The sequence below is a fragment of the Aotus nancymaae genome, unplaced genomic scaffold (genome assembly GCF_030222135.1).
Source record: "Aotus nancymaae isolate 86718 unplaced genomic scaffold, 86718_ANA_hifiasm-v0.15.2.pri h1tg000016l, whole genome shotgun sequence".
Lineage (NCBI taxonomy): Eukaryota > Metazoa > Chordata > Mammalia > Primates > Aotidae > Aotus > Aotus nancymaae.
Window position 1 is genome coordinate 24,297,722 of NW_026988428.1, and position 21,891 is coordinate 24,319,612.

General features: G+C 33.4%; 2 protein-coding genes across 3 annotated transcripts in view; one reads left to right on the forward strand and one right to left on the reverse strand.

The window, feature by feature from the left end:
* ZDHHC17 (zinc finger DHHC-type palmitoyltransferase 17) overlaps positions 1 to 21,891 on the reverse strand; it is a 95,831-nt gene that overhangs the window by 24,386 nt on the left and 49,554 nt on the right. For both annotated transcript variants that reach the window (XM_064376954.1, XM_064376955.1), the window contains 7 exons: positions 21,446 to 21,523; positions 20,706 to 20,850; positions 13,985 to 14,049; positions 13,177 to 13,339; positions 6,930 to 7,055; positions 2,483 to 2,625; positions 1,018 to 1,120 (listed from right to left, as the gene is read on the reverse strand). In XM_064376954.1, coding sequence (XP_064233024.1) covers positions 1,018 to 1,120; positions 2,483 to 2,625; positions 6,930 to 7,055; positions 13,177 to 13,339; positions 13,985 to 14,049; positions 20,706 to 20,850; positions 21,446 to 21,523 — 823 coding nt within the window. The remainder of the gene's footprint in view (positions 1 to 1,017; positions 1,121 to 2,482; positions 2,626 to 6,929; positions 7,056 to 13,176; positions 13,340 to 13,984; positions 14,050 to 20,705; positions 20,851 to 21,445; positions 21,524 to 21,891) is intronic.
* Positions 16,876 to 18,181, forward strand: LOC105709902 (alanyl-tRNA editing protein Aarsd1). Its single transcript, XM_012442081.3, is given in 1 exon segment — positions 16,876 to 18,181. A coding segment is annotated over 1 exon segment (1,239 nt). The 3' UTR covers positions 18,115 to 18,181.

A 21,891-nucleotide genomic window follows, 5' to 3' on the forward strand; every position in this document is an offset into this window, starting at 1 on the left:
CTCCCAAAGTGCTCGGATTACAAGCATGAGCCACCGTAAATGGCTGCTAGTTCTATTTTTAGTTCTTTGACTAATCTCCATACTGTTTTCCATAGAGGTTGTACTCATTTACATTCCCACCAACAGTGTTCTTTTTTTCTCCACATCCTTGACATCTTGTTGCTTTTTGACCTTTTAAAAATAGCTATTCTCAAACTGACACAAGAACACAAAATCAAACACCACATGTTCTCACTCATAGGCGGGTGTTGAACAAGGAGAACACATGGACACAGGGAGGGGAGCACTATACACGGGGGTCTGTTGCGGGGGAGGGGAGAATAGCGGGGGGGTGGGGAGTTGGGCAGGGATAGCATGGGGAGAAATGCCAGATATAGGTGAAAGGGAGGGAGGCAGCAAATCACACTGCCACGTATGCACCTATGCAAGCAACAACCTTGCATGTTTTTCACATGTACCCCAAAACCTAAAATGCAATTAAAAAAAAAAAAAAAAAAGCTATTCTGACTGGTGTGAGATTGTGGTTTTAATTTGCATTTCTCTGATGATTAGTGATGTTTAACATTTTTTCATGTTTGGCCACTTGCATGTCTTTGGAGAAAAGTCTGTTTGTGTCCTTTACCCATTTTTTTAAATTAGGTTGCTTGTTTTTCTCTCCATTATACAATATATCCATATAACAAACCTTCACATGTAACCCCTGAATCTATAAAAATAAAAAATATAGAAAAAAAGGGAGAAGAAAGGGGTAACAATACTAACTTATGAGATGTGGATTAAATGAATAGTCAGAAAGTGCCTTTTAAACACTCAAAAATGATAGCTGCTATTATTTATATGCTGTTATTAAAGATAGCTTTCAAAAGCAACCTATTATTTATATTAATACTTATTTTTCTAGGAACACTATTTTAACGTATTACGAAAGAGTAGTTCAGTTCTAATGTCAAATTATTAAACATTTGTTCAAATAACAAACAAAATTTGTTTTAGGTATGATCTTTATAACCAAAGGATATCATTCCAAAACCAGAAGAACCACGTCACATACATCCAGAATTTGGTTGCCAAATATATTCCAAGGGGCAATGCACTATGCATTGAATGATCGAAAAAGGATCTGTAAAACACAAGTTTTACAACACATGAGCTCTATATTTCATTGTAAAAAATGAATATTTATTTAAATGAAAATGCACACATTTTGTATTGTAAGCATTGGTTTCACCAGAATCCAGAGTTCAAGATGCTAAAATATCATGACTATTTTCACAGTCATCAATAAAAATTAGTTCACAGCTGAAGGACTCAGCAAGATTCTGAAGTTCCTTTTAATTTCCCCCAAATTTAAATTACATTCCATATACTTTTCAATATCAGAATTTTAGTGCATTCTTATTTTCTTAAAGTCAATAACTGACTTTAGTATAGTAGCTATCATCCAGAATATTATTCACCAAAGATGTGTTATAATTTTAACAAATGAATACAAACCAAGCTTCACATTTTTCTCTGTTTCATCATTATTTCTCCTTACCTATATAATCCAGCAAAAGCTGGAGCACATCTTTTCAAGTAGAATGAACTGGTTAACTTAGTGAAACTGAAGGGTTGTGTTTATAATAATTAAAATTGGGAAAAATAAACATTAGTACAATTTACTAAATATAAACAGAATGAACTATCCATATAGGCAGAAAGTCTTAGTAACTTCCTATTTATACCTCTTGGAGCTCCTAGAACTACTAAAATTAGATTAATTAACTAGAATTAAGCCACTCAGCATATTGTAATACTAGTCTAATTCTCATCTCTCTGTGAACTATTTTCAGAATTCTTTTCTGAAAAGCAAGTGAAATTAAGATACTAAAGGAATGGAAATTAGATGGGAAGTTCTAGATCATAGACACCTGTCTAGGTTTGTTGGGTAGGGCAACTTTAGAGCAATGAGACCTACGAATAAGAAGAAAATGAAATGATCACGATGTTTAAAGAAAAAAGAGGGAGAAAATAACCTTAAAAACTAAGCCTACTTCATAATAATGCTTAGACGTTACCTTGCTACTAAAAATACAACTTCTTCCTTGCTTATTGCTTATGCCTTATTTTCTATAGGAAAAATAATTCCCATAGAAAGGTGAGCTCAAGTATTATAATTACCTAGAAATTAACAATATGTATGTTATATTTAGAGTTCAACAGACTCAAATTCACTTTTACTAAAATATTTCAAATATTTCCCAATAAATATTTTAGTGTTAAAAATTATATGCTAGACTTTTATCAGTAAAGCATCTTTGAATCATTTTAACAACAATGCTAAAAAATCTGATTTCACATATAGATATCTAAATTCTTTAAATAAATTAAGATCGAATGTACAACATAAAAGCAGAGTTCTAAACATACAAAACATTAATTTTATATGAGTACAAATTATTTCATGTACAATTTAAAATACTGTTAAAAACAACACACTTACTTTGAAAGAAACTGTACTGTAGCCCAAACACCACCATACATTAGCCCTTTAATGAGCCAAGAATCAATATTTAGGTCTGCTATAAACCCAACCAGCCAAATAACCAGGAAAGGTGTTCCTAGCATTACTTTCTGCCGAAATTCCTGTACAGAAACAAATAATTAGAAAGTTTTTGCATGTTTCAAGTAATCTCAATCTGAACCACTGTTACTTTTATGAAGGCATGCAACAGCAGGTAAAATTCATTCATTCAAATTTGCATACTATGTACAGGTACTATTCAAGGTGTTAGAGTCTGTCTTCTGGAGACAGGCATTAAACAATTTTAAATAACTTTGCTAATATTGTGGAAAATAAGAATAGAAGTTACAGGAGTGGGTTCTATATGGTCAAATACTGAAGAAAGTACCACCTGTTTAACACATAAACTGGCTAGCCAACAGTTTATGAAAAATACCACTCCTTTTTAACAGGGGCACTGATAACCAGAGAGACAAAGACAACTACAATGACTGATAGTATAAGAATTATATCACATAAGAAACCCTGATGATGCTTGCCTGGAGAAGACATTTCAAATAATAAACAGTATACTAAAATCTTAAAATGAGATAAAGAATAAAATCAAACAATCTGTAAGCTCCTAGAGTCCACTAAATGAAGAGATGTGTCTCTGAACAAAGATCAAGGCAGAATGCTCAATATTCTAAAGGTATTTCCATTTCATTTCTGTACTGGTCTGGTTGTTAGAAAGTCCATACTTGTAAGTATAAAACCTACATAACTCCTCATAACATCTATCACAATTGTATCTTTATAGCAACCAAAGTAAGCCACTTTCATATAAAAGCCCTTCACAAACTTACAGCCAGTTATCAAGTCTCTCTTCAGTTACCTTAGGTCAAAAAACTATGTAAGATATTCAAGGCGGGGCACGGTGGTTCATGTCTTTAATCCCAACACTTTGGGAAGATCAGGCAAGAGAATCACTTGAGCCCAGGAGTTCTAGGCCAGCCTGGGCAACATGGCAAAAACATGTCTCTACAAAAAATATAAAAATTAGCTGGGCATGGTGGCATATATCTATACTGTAGTCCCAGTTACTTGGGAGCCTGAGGGGGGAGGATCACCTGAGCCCAGGGAGGTCAAGGGTCAAGGCTGCAGTGAGCTATGATCAGGCCACTGTACTTCAGCCTGGGCAACAAAATGAAACCCTGTCATACACACCCGCCCCCGAAAAAAAAACAAACAAAAACAGCTGTAGTCTAACAAAGCAGAGTATAAACACTGCTTTCCTTATTGAATATCTTTCTAAAGGCTAAGATTATATTACACATTTTTTTTAGCACCCTTTGCATCCTATTGGCTTCCACTGAAATAAGTAGGGGTTTTTTTTTTTCCCATATAAATGACCATGTCTTCCCCAATTTGGCCACTGTAATTTATTTTCTAAACTAAATGTATAATTTTAACTTAGAGTAATAATTAAACATCAATTTCAGGCTTTAATTTTATAATGTAGTAAAATAAGTAATCCAACTTTTTTTTCTATTAAGTATGAACCTTAAGACATGAGAGAAGATTTACTACTCAGAAGAGAGAGAATGTATGGCTACATAAAATGGTACTATAAAGATACAATGTTGATATACTGCTATATGAGAAATTTATTTTCTCCTGTATTTTATTAGGGAAATTTTCAACTATATAGTAAATTTGAAAAATTACACAGGAAGTATATCCACCACCTAGATTCAGAAGCCTCTTTTTAAAATTAAACTTCTTATTTTGGAATAATTATAGATTCACACACAGTTGTAATAAATAATAGACAGATCCTAAATATCCTTTGTCCCCCATTGGTAACATCTTGCAAAACAGTAGCATATCACAACCAGGAAACTAACCTTGATACAGTCCAGATACAGAATATCTCCATTACTAAAAGGAATCCTCATATTGCCCTTTTATAGTCAATTTAGCTCCTACTCCCAAACCCCCTCTAAATACTAATTGAAAGATGTTCTTCCGACTTATTAAGAAGACTTATTTAATCATAAATATGGCTGTCTAAAATCCTTTTACTTAAAATAAAAAAGTCTAAGAGATTTTAAAATAGTTTTCTAAAAACATTCTCCCCCTTTCTTTTTTTGGGAGACAAGGTCTTACTCAATCACCCAGGCTGGAGTGTAGTGGCATAATCTTGGCTCACTGCAGCCTCAACCTCCTGGGCTCAACCAACCCTCCTGCCTCAGCCTCCCAAGCAGCTGGGACTATAGGCACACCACCATGACTGGCTAAAGATTCTCTCTTTACCTATCTACTAGCACTATCCAAAAATATTTTCCCCCTTTTGGAATGACATTTCTATTTTTCTTAAGGGAATAACTTTTTAAAATAAAACACTATTGAGTCCTAGTTGTCACTATATTCTTGTTTAGTTTTACATATAAAACACACTTCATAGGCTAGCAAATCAAAACATGTTAATGACTGAAGTATTTCCAGTGTGACATGGAAAAAGAACAGTTTACGTAATTATAGATGCTTAATCTCACAGGTCTCCTAATCATAATTTTTAAATATATGAGGGTTACTTTTAACCTTTAAAGATTACTCTCCCAATCATCATATATTTTTAAAACTAACCTTTTTAAAAATTTTAATATATTTAAAACTACTAATGAAAAGAAAAACAGGAAAGAAACTCAATTTCTGAACTGACCACAATGGTATATAAATGTTAGAATTGCACTACACTTTTAATGAAGTTCTCTTTTTAAAAAAAAAAAAATCATATCCAAACACATAAATCTGATACATAGTTTACTAATGCTATAAGTAACTTTACCCATTAATGCAATATCTAAAATTTGTTGTCACTTGTGTCTGACTATATATATACATATATATAAAATAAAACTTCAAAATACTCACATTCAACAAAACAAAAGAACCGACATTATGGGATTTTCCAAAGTAACACAAGATATTTTTATTACTAGCCTAATTATCATGAGACAGCCATTTTTCACTCTGTTGAGCAAAACTGCTCTAAATCCTAGAAAACTGAGCAACACAAAAATAAATCATTTTCTATATTGTATCTAATAATTACATTAAAGAGTTAACATAACATGCAAAAATTGTTCATTATTCTCAGCTATAGGGCTGAAAACAGCCAAGTTTATAAACTATGAATCTAATTCTTCTAAGTAACAGACCAGGGGACTTTCCAACTGATTGAGTCCAAACTCCTATAAATAAAGGAGATACTGCTTTCAAGTGTGCTTCTCTTTATCCCAAATTTGTCTTTTTGCCTTGGGAACAGATAGATCATTATTAACTTTAAATAATCTACATGACCACTAGAACTGCCTAAATACAATCTACAGAAGATGGTTCTCAAGACTTAATGCCACTCAAGTTGTGATTATTGACATTTAGCAGACATCTTGATAATAATTTGGGTACATAAAGAAACTCTTTTTTGTGGGAAATAAGATTGTGGGGAACCTAGACCACCTCTTTGGGGGAAAATATTCTAAGTTTTATTACCATATTATAATTAGGCAACTGAGCCAACAGTCATACAATTTAAAACTGAAGGTATATGGACGATCTAAAATGGGCTTTCCATAGGAAAGTCAAGAATATAAATTCTCTCTCTGAAAAAAAGTTATACAACATATCACAAAAGAATGCAAAGCTCAAGTTTGTACTCGAGTTGTGAGTAGTTTAAAAAGATATGTATTAGGACTAAGCTATTTCACAATTTACTATCATACGAACAAATGAGCATTCACTAGAAAAATCCTTATTTTTATCTATTACTTAACAAAAGCCAGTTGAATCAATGAACCAAAATTTACACCAGTAGCCTATGGAGATTTAAATAATTTCATATACACCCATCCTTAATTATCAGATGGCGCCAAAAGGTCACCAATCAGGTAGGCAAGAGCCCTTGGAAACTTTGTTATTTACCTTCGTTTATTCTGAGTAAAATAATATTTTTAAAATTACATTGAGAAATGTTCAAGGCTATAAGTACTCATGCTAAGTAAGTGTACCTGCTTTAAAAATTATATGTTGAAAATCTTCAGCCAGGTGTGGTGGCTCACATCTGTAATTCTAGCACTTTGGGACTTTGGGAGGCCAAGGTGGGCAAATCACCTGAGGTCAGGAGTTTGAGACCAGCCTGGCCAACATGGTGAAAACCCTGTCTCTACTAAAAACATACAAAAGTTGGCCTGGCATGGCGGCGGGCACCTGTAATCCCAGCTACTCCAGAGCCTGAGGCACGAGAATTGCCTTAACTCAGGAGGCAGAGGTTGCAGTGAGCCAATATCTTGCCACTGCACTCAAGCCTGGGCAACAACAGTGAAACTCCGTCTTAAAAAAAAAAAAAAGAAAAGAAAAAGAAAATCTTCAGTTACAGGTTTACCTTATCAGCTTTCAGCTTTCTAAGGAAGGATGGATTGTCATATCCTTTTGCTTGCCTTGCTTCTTGTAAGTGGTTGATCATCCACACGTTTTTCCTCTGTTTTGCCAAATCAAGCGCTGATTCACCCTGATAAGTAGAAGAAATTCTTATTAAAAATTTTAAAGCAGGCTATCTTAGTTACTTTTAAAGAACATCTATAAAAATTAATTTATTGCCCTATTAACATGGTTTTAACATTGTGTAAATTACTAAAAACACCTGCATCATTACATATTTCTTATTATGCCTTCCCAAAGAATAAACACAAAATGTATTTTCTCATCATATTCTGTAGATTTTATTTTTGCTTGCATTTTGACATATTAGAGAGCAAATCAAAAAGTAGGTATTTTAGTACCTGCTGGATCAGAGACTATCAGTAAGTTTATCAGTTATTTCTTATTCTTTAAAAATTTCATTAGTAATAGTTATTGCTACAAAACATCCTGCTATAATACCAAGTTGCCAGAAATCTCTCAGTTTTATTTCAACAGTAATAATTAGAGTCTTCAGAAGAGAATAGGAAAGAAAAGGGAAAGTCAGTCTCTACTTCTTCCACTATTGTACTGGCATTCTTGATTTATATTTATTCACCCATCCAGAAGTTTCCAAAGTAAATGAGAAATGATTTTAAAAAATAGTAAATTCAAGTTATAAATTTACATCTCCCTTTAATCCTAAGAAAACGAATGCCAAGGAGTTTATATAATAAGAATAAAACGTATTAAAGTAAGAAACAAAGAAATAAGCACTCCTAATTTTAGGTCTATGCTTCTTTTTGCCTTAACTAATTTAAAATTTAAAATCTTATTTCTCCTTTTGCAAGTTAGACACCTACATTTCCATTCTATTTAATGTCTTCCACTATTTATCGACCTCTTCAAATAGAAAAGTAAAACTTTAAATGCTTACCAAAGTTTCAAGAATGTAAAGATGAATATTCAAAATTACTTTTAAAAGGTAAAAAAAAATTGAAATTTTATTTCCAAAAACCAGGTCAAAAAGAATGAAGGAATAAAGAGCCTTGGGATACCTTATTTATGAGGAATGATTACCTGTATAGAGTTTACTTTTTTTACATTAAAAAAACAAAAATAAACAACAAAATAAAACACACCACTGCCACCAACAGCAACAACTATTACAAAACAACAATAACAACAAAAAACCCAACCAATCCTTTAATATAAAGATCAATGATATTTAATAAGAAATGGGCTAATCTAGGTGTCTTCCACAAATAGGGATATTTACTTTAAAACAGCTCCTTACCTATTCAAAAATTCCATCACCTAAGTTGTCAGAACCAGCTAATTAATCCAAACTATAAAGATTACCTGAATAAAAGCAATCCCTTGGGTAACAACTCCCCTGGAATATCCTGCAGTTGCCTCGGTCCAGCTGAGCATCCCTTCCACTAGAGGGCCATGTGACACCTAAGGATTGCCTAGACAAAAAGATTGAGGGAGCTTTAAAAAATCTTTCAACTACTCCTCTAGTCATCTAACTGTTTTTGTATAGTTCTTTTATTCAGCTGGTAAAATAAACACTCAATTCATTTAAAGAAGTATATTAAAACCAGGGTTCTGAGTTAAGTCTATATTTATTTGATCACTCCATGTCTCAGCCAAAATAATACTAACAATAACAACAACAGCAAGAATCTACATGGAGTAATTATAGACTATGTAACTGTTAATAAAAGAAATTATTCAAAGGTTTTGGTCAGATAAACACTATGGTTAGGGAGTAAGGTCACTCAACATTTTGCCTATGTAAGATTGAACTTCATTGTCAAAATTAAAAAAAAAAATTTATTTGGAGACCATCTAGGTCAGGTATTTAAAAGGTAATTCAAAATTATTTTCTGAAAACAGTTTTCTTACCTCATTTCAAGAAACTATACAAGAAATCTTTCCATATCTTAATGAACAGAGCTCAGTAATTTTACATTCTGTACCAGCTAAAAATTATGTCCTTTGATAATTTTAGAAAAAGATTATAACTGCTTGGGTAGCACTCAGATTAACTGTTCCTCCCAAACTCAGTTCATCTAAATTTATCAGTGTAACTAAAACATATGCTAAAGAGTAAAGTATTATTATTTTTTTTCAATCACAAATGAGATACTATCACAAAAGGGATTACTTAGTAGGCCATAATTGTGTTTTGGTTTTTATTCTTAGTATTCCAAATCACTTGTTTCCCCTGTTGTTGCTTTACAAGAAGAGATTTAAAATTATTTCATGTAGCTATTATCTAGGGGCTTGGTTCTTAAATTCTTTTGAGTCTCTTCTGATGACAGCCACTTTCCTTCTTCCCAGAAAACTGCTGATACACATAACTTTTTTTCAACAATTTCAGGGATCCATGGACCCATTACCTCCCCCAACCAAAGTCCACTGGGGCGGGGGGTTCCAGATAAAAAAAACCAAGGGTATACAGCTTGATCCTTCTAAAGATGAAAACAGCAATTTTAAAGTTATCTATCATTTAATATAAATTGTCTTTAAAATAAGTTCTATCTTATTTTGATAAAGGAACATTTGTTTATATATGAAAAGAACTGAATTCCTTACTGAAATAACTAATATGTAAAGGTAAATCTCTAGTTAATATAAAGAAAGATTTCTCAGAAACTTTATCGTATACAGCAAATAGGTATTTTAGGGAAAGGGAGGATCAACTAATAGTTATAGAATTATTATAACACAAAGCATAATTTTTCATATTCTTTGAAAGATATAAATTTTTATAGCTATTAAAGTCATAGTCAGATTTACTGTCTATATCTTATTGTTATAATTCATTATTATCAACAAGGCTCTTTCTTAAGACTTAAAACGGGAAAAATGCATAGGTGTAAATAAATTTGGTTAAATTCCTGGACAAATATTCTACGTATTTTTTTAAATAAATGTTTCCTTTTCAAAACTGGCAGCAATTTAGGTTTCCTTAATTAGCTTAATAGTTCACAAAGCTAAAAGGCACCACTTCAAATTACATATTACCAAACAGAACCAATTCCTATCACCTTCACCCCAAAAAGTACTTCTCCTTCAGTCTTCACAATCTCAACATTTCATATCACAAGATGCTCAGCTACTCAAAACAAAACCTAAGTCATCAATGGCAGTTTCTTTCATCCCCATACCTAACCTACCTTCTAATTTCTACTTTAAAATATCATCTCCAAATCCAGTCATTTCTCTCTATCTCTACTCCTCTGATCCTAGGCTAAGCTAACATAATCACTTGCCTGATTTTTCGCAACAGTCTAACTGATCTCCATCTCTCCTATTTTCTTAACTCTTCAATGCATTCTCCATACATCAACCAACGTAATGTTTAAAAAAATATTTTAACAAAGCAGATCATATAATCAGCCTACATAAATCCTTTCAACTGCTTTCCATGACTGAGAATACAATTAAAGCTCCTTATCATGGCACTGCATGATACAGCATCTGCCTTTCTCAAGTGACTTCACCACCTTGCTCACTGTACTCTGGCCACACTGTCCTTATTTCTGCACCTCAAACATGGCAATCTTATTCCTGTTTAGGGCCTTGCACTTGCATGTTCCTCTATGTGGAAAGTTTTTTCCCTCATATCTCTGTATAACTGATCCCTTCTCATCACATAATTCTGAAAGCAAATGTCATCTCCTCAGAGGCATTCCCAAATCACTCTCACCTGATGTGGTCTTTCCATCCCAGTCACTCTATCACATTTGCCTTTTATTATTTTTCACTTATTGGCTGTTTCCTCAATACAATGTATGTTCTGAAAGAATAGGGACCTTATTTGTTTTGAACAATGTGTCTCCCACCACCTGCCACTGAACCAGAATTTACTGAATGAATGAATACACGGTTTGTATTAGAAGATGATGATAAGACTTAAGTATGTTGGGAATGCCTTCGAGGCAGATCCCCATTTTTAAAAAAGGTATTTCATATTCATCTTTTTAATTACATACAAAGTGCATTTTAAACAAAAATCTACTTTGTCACCAGTGTAGATATAAAGATAATTTTTCTCCTGAAAGTATAAATGTTCCCTGAACAAATACAATAATTCCTTAGACTTTATTTTCTTTAACTACTATCACTCCAGAAGCTACCAGGGAATTCCATGAAAAATTTTTTTGCCGATAGCCAACCTTGATTACATGTGACAGATAAAGTTAAAATACTAATAAAAACAAAGTAACTAGAAAGAAAATAAATGAATTTAAATAAAAATTCTAAGGTACAATAATTAGCTCAGTTATAGACACTGTAGACTCTGGAAAGTATTCACATGAATACACTAGTTAAGGAAGCTACATTCCATTTCATGGTTTCTTGGTACCATATAACTCTTTCGCCTGAACCTTAAAATATTAAAAATATAAGGTTCAAAATCATTCAAATAATTGTAAATATCTCTACTCTTACCATCAACTTTTTGTTGAAATTTGCTGTAGATTATTCCTTTTACTAAGACTTAAAGATTTATGCAATGGCTAATGAGAAGTACGAGTCTTCATTATTTACTTGAAACCATTCAATACTACATTGAATTTAAAAACCATACCTCAAATCCTAATGACTGTGACTGAATTTAACCTAATTATATATGAACAGAAAATATACTTTTAAAAGTTCTTAAAATATACACTACTAGTCTGAAACTCCAGAACTGTGGAGTCATCTTACTGTCGTAATTCTTTGGTATTACTGTAATTTCAGTATACTACTGATACAGCTATTGGCAGAAGGTCTACAGAGTTCTTTCCCTTTGCCAAACTAAAATTAATACTGTTTTCTCAATAATACTAAATATCTTTAAATGTATTCCTCATGCATGATCACCTTAGGAGTGGCTGTCTGGTAGCAAAGAGAAAAAAAGTAGTAACACTCTAAACTAATCCAGGTAATAAAACATGAGGAAATCTCAAGTAATTTTCTTATAGGTATATTGATCAGGTTTAGTCAAACTTCTCCTTTCTTAACCTTCAGACCTGGGGTCAGCTAATTTAATCATTCCAGTGTTACAAACTTTTAAGAACCTCCTATTTAAAAACATTTGGAAAAGCAAAAATTCCTCTCTAAAGTTTCTGAAGTGGCAGAGAGGTATCCTAGCAGAGTCATGAAAACTACCTTAAGTAATACTCAAGAATACATAAGTCTTCATTTACTCAGTCAATAAATACCTAGAGTGCCCATTGCATGTCAGGCACTATGATATGCTGGCTTTCTTCTTTCTCTATGTTTAGTGGCAGATACAGAACTATTCTGATCACTTTGGTGAGGGACAAGAAAACTTGAAATTTTTTTAAAAGGAAAGAAAAAATATGATTTTATTAATATCTTACAGTTTCCAATATTAATTTACTTTAAACTAAATGTTTTAATTACACTACTTCTAAAAATTGATAAGCTTAATAAATTATACTCCATACTACTAGTCTAAGCCATTTTATTTTCTTAAAGTAACTGAATCAAGGAAGAAATAACTATTCATTGGAACATAAAGAGATACCCTGATCCAGCAGGAGATAACCTACTTTTTGATTGGCCATTCTAGATTAGCATGTGCCTTGAACCTCCTTCATATTTAATTAGTACGTATCCCTTAGAAATTTAAGAAACATAACTCAGAAAATACTATAAATTATAGCCAAAATTAAAGAACATTTGTCAATGGGTATAGTTACTTATGAATGCACATTATTAAAATATGATGTTTAAAGTATTTTCATAGAAAGAGTTCGTTGCTGAAAGACATGGTGGATCCTGAAGCTTTAAAAATGAAAAGAAATAACCAAAATTTAAGACTAGCAATAGAATCTTATTGCATGTATTAATAAAATGTTTATTGATTTCTAAATGCTTAGAGTGTAAATGTTAATTGTGCTTGGCTCTTATATAATTTTGTAACTTTTCCTGGATTAGTCCACCATGGTGGGGCAGAGATTCTCCTATAAACACCATAAAGGCGCTTATCAAATTTAAATCTCTTGACCTTTAAAAAAAAATAAGACAATAAAATAACCAAGTCAAAGAAGTATTACAATTTATTATGCATAATGTGGTTTAACTGTAAACCCGTATGGAAAGTTTCTTTCAACTCTAATAGTCTGTGAAAAACTTGTTTTATGGAATTCATGCATTATTAGCTACATTTCATACAGTATTATCAATATAGAATATTTTTATACCTTGATATTCTGGGCATCAACATTAGCTCCAGCTTCCAGAAGAAGACTAATGACTGTGGTATTCCCTGCTAGTACTGCCCAATGCAGAGCAGTGTTTTTGTGATACTTGTCACCAAGGTTAACTGAAACATTGAATGTTAAAAGCAATCTAGTTGGATCCACACTGAAAAGGAAAAAAAACAAACAAACAAACAACAACAACAACCCTAATTTCAATTATAGAAATCATTACAGATACTAAACTGATTATGGTTACAGTAATACTCCATTTTGGAATACTTCTAACCTACTTAACAACTTTAAAATCAATGATGAGACAATATTCTAATATAAAGTATTAAGTATGTACAACACGATATAAAGTAATTATTAATAGTTTCAGGGGATAAGCAACTTAGTCCTGATATTTTCTATTTTTGACTTAGAAATGGATGTCATTAATACAATTAAAGAACTAAAATTTTTTAAAATTTAAATTTGGAGTCTTCCAAAAGCGATCTAAGACAACTTACTAATTAATACATTAAACTTGTCAATATGTAAGTCACATGAAAAAATGCATTACTTTTTTAAAAAAGGTAACAACTTCCATTCTTAGAAATTGTTAAAAGAGAAATAGATTAAGGAAGCTTTAATCACTGAGGCAGAGGTAACACAGAGATACCAAAACATCCAAAGAGGTAATTTCTATATACCATATAGTCATAATAAAAATTGTAAATATTAGTGAGTATAATATTAACTGCTTTTTCCTCTCTCTTACTTATGCTGAAAAGGCCTGAATAAGATTTTTATAGTTGTTACATACCTATGTGTTCTATATGCTGCCCACATTAAAGGTGTCATTCCATTCTGATCCATCATATCTACATCCTGATAGAGTAAAAAGAAAAAGTCAGACAAATTATAAGTTCCTAACCAAATTTGCTTGGAAAAATCTAATCTACACATAATAGGAGAGGCTAATATAATACTACTCAAGGATCAAGGATAATGTATGAAATCGTCTCTTTCTTAACTTTAAAATAAAACTCTTGCCACTGTCTACTCTAGTTAACATATATCATGCTTTACAGTCTTCCCTTTTAAGATGTTTTAATCAGCCCTTCAATGTTTTACATTTATATAAGTGATTGAAGTTTCTGAAAAACTTGTTTATACTTATTCATGATAAGACAGAATAACAAAACTGTTTATTCCTAGGCATTTCAAAACAAAAAAATAAAAAGAACTGACATTTTAATATACTCCAAGTTTTTATTTTTTTTGTATTTTATTGTTATACATGTACATTTTTAGAGTTAAATGATTTGCAGTTTGTGGGAAAAAAAACAACACATTAAAGTAATCCCCTAACTTACTTCCCACCATTTTCACCATGTTTTGGCTCATTATTTTGGTATTTACCGCCATATCTTTAAAGAAGATGGCTGAATTGCTAATTCTTGATTTTTCAGTTTCAGGCATTATTTTGAGACTCCATGATATAAAAAATGTGAATTTTTCTCTTTCTTCTCTGCTACATCACAAACACGCGCCTTTCCTATTCTTTCCTATCAAGAGATCTATTGTAATTCTGGTTACATAAACATTTAATATTTGATATGTATTATTACAAATATGTATAAATACTACTCCCAGTCAAATCACATAATAAATCATTATTATTATTCTACTCAGTTTTTTGCTTTCCCTGATACCATCTTTTCCCCACTTTTGCTTAGTTTTTAGCAAATTATAATTAAAATTCCTACCTATTAAACCAAAACTCTTTCCTAGTTATCTAACTCTCCTAGTGCAAGACTTTCTGATGTATCAGGACTCTATCAGTTTCACTGCTCTGAAACTACCTTTCCTAACTCACTCCATTATGAACTGATTATCCTCTATGCCTGAAACATCTGTCTCATTAACCTGGAGTATTTTGAAAATAAATATCACCTCAAATCCATCTTCGTATTCTTAGTGTCCAGTAAAGTACATGATCAAAAACCATTTGTTAAAGGAAATGACATGCTTGTCTATCTACTCTTCTAGGCTTGGCTTTAGAATAAGATAGACATGGTTTTGACTTTCTAGCTCCACCACACAATTGCTATGAAACTGTAGGTTAAATTACTTTAACTCTTAGTCTTAACTTCCTCATTAAAAAATGTGAATACAAATAACTTCATAAGACTTCTGTGAAGATTAAATAATGTGTGCAAAGCATCCACTCAATAGCCGAGAACATAATGTATATTTGATAAACATTAAGTTTCTTTTTCTTCCCTACCCCATCTCCCATTCCTGAATTACATTAAGCAAGCAGTCTAATCCAAGTTGTCTTACCTAATTTACCAATCAGTGGATAGAGGAGAGAGTTATGGTAAGTACATTGTAAAACACTGTCTATCTCTATGCAGCAGTTCTCTGTGAGCCACTGTTAGAGATGGGAATATGTCTCAAATGTGAACATTATCCAAGCATTCTGAAGCAGAAAAAAGGCTGAGAACCACTACATTATATAACTAAGGCATTTCCTTAAATGTCACTAGTTTTAGCCCCTCATGATGCATACTATAATACAATATTATGCCTTATCCATTACAAATCCATTTCTGGATTTACTTTAATAGTGTTACCAGGAATATCTTCTGCAACCTCACTCAACATTTCCAATATGCAAGTTCATTTTTTAAAATAATCCTGTGACTTAAGAAAAATGTTTTCTGAAGAAACAACAAACTTCCTTATTTCTCATATGAGAAGTAAGTATTATGACTTCTTTTACTCCTAACTGCCATAGTTTCAAGAAAGCGCAACCAAATTTCAGGTCTGATTAAAGCAAGCATGTAAATTCTTAGGTTTAAGTTTCTTCTTCTTCTTAGTTGTCTTTTCAAATCATTTTTAAAAAATGATAGTATTAAAAATATCAATAAATAAAAAAATGTAAAATCATGGCACATCTCTAGAGTACTAAAAGAAAAATGAAATTCAACCTTTTCTCTCTTTGGGTCGGAATTTAAAACTTGGTACTTCTTTTCCAAGTTCAGCCTGGATGTATGGGTATTCTCTATTAGGAAGAATTAACAAGCCCAGATCAAAAGCTTATGGGAATTCCATGATCAACAGGGCTCCATAATTTAGCATTTTCCCCTTTTTCTCCTGAAAATCATCCAAAAGAATTGGTAGTGAGCACTGAATATATTTAACAATATAACTAAAACAAAACAATTGTGAAGAATAGAATGACAAAACTGAATGGCAATGTTATATACCCTAACAATGTAAAACTGATATAATTAACCAAAAAAATGTGAAATGGAAAAAGGTTGAAATGAAAGTATGCTGAGAGCCTCATCTGTAATAGCCATGAATCAAAGAAAATTATTGTCTAAAGCTGAATAATCAAGTATTAGAAATGTAGTAAAAATTTATCAGAACACAGTTAACATTAACAAAAACAATATTATTGACTAAAGTCAGTCAAAGAGAAAGGGAAGAATAAATTGAAATATGATAATTTATTACTGCTTATAAATTAGGAACTATGTAATCAGAACTAATAAAATTTGAGCAACCATCTCACTGAAGTAAGAGAGAGAGAACTGTGTGACTAACTGAAGAAAGAATGCACCAGTAGAAGGAAGAGCAAGCAAAAGGCCTTCAGACAACAGCATGTCGGAGTTGCTGAAAAAATAGCAAAAAAAGGCAGCAATGGCGTTCCGGTGTCAGTGAGACAGTTATGCCCAAGAGTTCACCACCACCGTGGTCTCCTGCCATCCCGCGGAGCTGCAGACTGAAGGGAGCAACGGCAAGAAGGAAGTGCTGAGCGGTTTCCAAGTGGTGCTGGAAGACACACTGCTTTTCCCTGAGGGTGGGGGACAGCCTGATGACCGTGGTACAATCAGTGACATCCCTGTGCTGAGAGTGACTCGCTGTGGGGAACAGGCTGATTATTTCACACAGACACCACTGGATCCAGGAAGCCAGGTTCTGGTCCAGGTAGACTGGGAGCGGAGGTTTGACCACATGCAGCAGCATTCAGGGCAGCATCTCATCACAGCGGTTGCTGACCATCTATTTAAGCTGAAGACAACATCATGGGAGTTAGGGAGATTTCGGAGTGTGATTGAGCTGGACAGCCCCTCTGTGACTGCAGAGCAAGTAGCTGCCATTGAGCAGAGCGTCAATGAAAAAATCAGAGATCAGCTGCCCGTGAATGTCCAAGATCTGAGCCTGGATGATCCTGAGGTGGAGCAGGTAAGAGGCTGGGGTTTGCCGGATGATCATGCTGGGCCCATTCGGGTTGTTACCATCAAGGGCATTGATTCCAACATGTGCCGTGGGACCCATGTGAGCAATCTCAGTGACCTTCAGGTCATTAAGATGCTGGGCACTGAGAAGGGGAAAAAGAACAAAACCAACCTGATATTTCTGGCTGGGAACCAGATGCTGAAGTGGATGGGGAGAAGTCATGGAACTGAGAAAGCACTGACTGCTCTGCTGAAGTGTGGAGCAGAGGATCATGTGGAAGCAGTGAAAAAGCTCCAGAACTCCACCAAGCTCCTGCAGAAGAATAACCTGAGTCTGCTCAGAGACCTGGCTGTGCACATTGCCCATAGCCTCAGGAACAGCCCAGACTGGGGAGGTGTGGTTGTATTACACAGGAAGGAGGGTGATTCAGAGTTCATGAGTATCATTGCCAATGAGATTGGGTCAGAGGAGACCCTCCTGTTCTTAACCGTGGGTGATGAGAAAGGTGCTGGACTTTTCTTACTGGCAGGGCCACCTGTGGCTGTGGAGACCCTGGGGCCCAGGGTGGCTGAGGTCCTGGAAGGCAAAGGAGCAGGCAAGAAAGGCCATTTTCAGGGCAAGGCCACGAAGATGAGTCGGCGGCCAGAGGCACAAGCGCTTCTCCAGGACTACATCAGCACGCAGAGTACTAAGGAGTGAGGACTTAGGGCGTTCACCTCCTGTCTCCACAGGAATCTTTTGTTCAATAAAATCGTTTGACTCAGAATGGTTGTGATACCGCTTATATTTATATGATTAATTCATATAGAAGAAAAAAAAAAAAGCAAAAAAAAACTACTGCGGTTAAAGCAGACTGATCACCAGGAGATGGCAGAAGTGGAGTTCAAGAGGTATCCAGGGACTAAGCTGCACAGTGCTGTCCAGCACAGAGAAAAACTTTGGGCCCAAGTAGTATGATGCAATGCACATTGGAAGAGTGTCTTTTACAATATATTAGTGTATACATGTTGAGTATCCTTTATCTAAAATGCTTGAGACCAGAAGTGTTTGAATATGTGGTTTTTTTCAGATGATGGAATATTTGCATGATAAGATCTTGGGAATGGGACCAAAGTCTAGATGCGAAATTCATTCCTTTCATACACACCTTATACACACAGCCTGAAGGTGATTTCATTCAATATTTTAAATAATTTTGTACATAAAACAAAGTTTTATGTACAATGGTGTACAATGAACCATCAAAAAGCAAAAGTGTCAGGGGTAGAATTTTCCAATTGTGGCATCATGTTGGCATTCAAAACATTTTGGATTTTGGAGCATTCCAGATTTTCAGATTACAGATGCTTCATCTGTACATGGAATAAAATCTCGGAAAATATATACTAAATTATTAAAGGAAGTAACCTCAGTTGGGCAGATGGCCAAGGGGAGAGGTGAGATTTCACCTTCTAAGTCATATTCTTCTATTACATTTAAATATTTCACATAAACATGTATTATATCTTTGTGTGTAGAAACAAATTTTACTAATGGAAAACTATTTCTCAGACATTTATCATCATCATCATCATGCATTTTTTGTACCAAAAGCACCAAGACAGGTAGAAATCCTGCCCTTTGAGAATTTTACAGCCTATATACTATAGTAGAGGTTTAAAAGATTAGTGAAATCATCCAAACTCCAAAATCAATAAGCTAAAAAAAAGACCACGAAGACTCAAAAACTTACACCACCTTTCTTTCCCAGTTAAAAACCGAAGAAAAAAAGTGAATGGGTAGTGTAGATTTATATCTGCAATATGGAAGGCTGCTGAAGACCTTGTGATGTGCTACAGCACAATTTATTTACTGCTTCAACCTTTGTTCTAGAAAAACTGCAGAACAAGAATAATCCCTATAGCAGCTGCTCTCCAGAGATGGCCCCCCATAAACCTGGCGTCTTGGTATTCACACCCTTGTGTTGTCCCTTCCCACCGTGATTATAGCCTGGTTAACTCACTTTAACTGATAGAATGGAGAAGAAATGTTGTGTCAGTTCAAGACCTAAGTCTTAAAAAGGCAGAACAGCTTCTACTTTTGTTCTTTTGGGAGCTCTGAGCCAGTATGTAAGAAGTCTAGTTCTCCTGCTGGAAAGACCACATGGACTGGTATTGAAAAGTAGAAGTTCTGACACTATGTGGAGAAAGAAAGAGGCCTAGCTGCCCCAGCCTCCCAGTTAAGCACAGTTTGTAGCTATTCCTATCAAGGCACAAGATATGTGAGCCAATCTTCCAGTTCAGTCAAGACCCCAGATGACTGCACCCACCAGCCATTTCAGGAGCCAAGGAGAAAAACCATCTAGCCAAGCCCACAAAAGTGTGAAATGTAATAATTGGTTGGTATCGTTCTTAAGCCATTAGATTTTGTGGGTAGTTTTTAAACACATTAATAGATAATAATCTCCCTCCCCTTCCAGCAATTAACTTAATCAGTCTATGCCTCTTTTCCTAAACTATAACGCATAACATAACTGCCATTGCTGAGACTACCAAATACTGTAAAGCCTTCATTAAATGAAACAGTATTCAAATTCTAAATCCACATAGAATTTTAAATTAAAATAACAATGTTGATAGCAACAAATTAAATACATCTATCTTAGTTATTCTTGTGATGAGATCCTTTTTTATAAAACTAGTGTTCGAATATAACCAGAAAAAACATCAAAGAAAAACTGGGTGACATTACTTTTAACAAAACACATTTATTACAAAAACATGGTTATATAAACTGGTAACATTTAATGTGATTATGGTCACTGAGCATTCAAGAAAAATCTGGAACAACCACTTAAAATATGATGTTTTTCTGACAAGTAAGAAGCAGCATTACCTTATACGACAGAAACTGATCTTAAAGAATGTATTCTTCTCAAAAGATATTTAATATGGAAAATAACCAATAAATATGTTCAAAAAAGTTTAGATGGATTCAGATGATATATTCAAAAAAAAAGGAGAAAATAAATACTTAAATTTTCTCTCTTCATTTCTGAGCTTTATTTCCCTTACTCTTGGAAATAAAAAACTCAACTTAATCATTATTTGGTTCATGATTTTCATGCTGACTTTTATGTTAGGTGCATTAAATACCCCCATATCAAACTAACTATATTTATGTTCTTCATCCACCAGAAAGTACTATTTAAATATCACCATGTTGTTATACATGCAACACCAATAATATTAGGTATTTAAACTATGAAGAGCATTTGATTAAAACCCACACTACTGAGATTTTTTTTTTACCTGTCCTTTTGCTATGAGATAAGCAACAATTGAGGTATGTCCAAACTGAGCAGCCAGATGAATACAGCTACATCCTTCCCCATCAATTAATGAAGGATCTGCACCATATTTCATTAGTTGTACAACCATGGATAGATGGCCTTGTCTAAAACATAAAAGAATAAACACTTAGATATATAAAAGTTATTTCAAACAGGATCCTCTGGAAAGAGCTTTTTTAAATAAGGTAATGGTGGGAAGATTACATATGTGTTTTTAAAAGTTATTTTAAAACAGATACATGTCAAAACACATTTAGGATTTTTTGGTTCTTAAAAGTCTTAACTGGATTAACAGCCTGAAAGTGTATGGAAGTACTCATAACTTATTTAAATATATAGTAAATAATTACTATATTCCATTATCTCCATTCTAATATTATCTTAATCATCCCAAGAAATGAGCTAATTCTTTCGTTGTAAATATATGTAGGCTGCAAAAATACTACATTTAGAAATCCAAAGTTAACCCAATCTTACAACTAACTGAATTAATATCAGCATGGCCAGGGAAACTTTGGACAATAAGCTTTTGCTTCTTTACGGGTAATATTTCACAATAAAACATTAGCATATTAATGATATTAACCAATGGCATAATAAGCTCTCCCATTCATTTTACTATATCATTTTTTCAAAGTTGTTTATTTGAATACTCATAAAGAAACCAAAGGAAAAAAAAAATCCAGGAGCAAATTAAACCTTGTAGCCCAGTGCAATGGAGTTGAATTCAGGTCTCCTCCAAGTTGATCCACAATAGCACCTTTCGAAATATAGTATCTATAAGACAAAATTTATAATAATTTAAATAACTTTCATTTTCAACAAATTATGTGAAAAATAAGTAAATACATATTTTCCATTCCAGATCTCATGCTAGTTTGAACCTCTGAAAATAATCTTTTGCAATTGTTTAAAAAATATATTTAGCATAATTTTTTAATCAAATACATCATTTTCTTTTGTTCTAGAATAAGGAAGAAAAGAAAAATAATTTTAAGCTACGAAAAAAGAATACAAATGCCAAAAAAATCATGTAAAAAAGAAGGTAGTCAAAGAACCACAAAGATCTAAATAGCAGCATAGAGAATCTTGAAATTAGAATAGTTGTAGAATATAGGCAAGACATGGTCTACCTTGGGTAACTC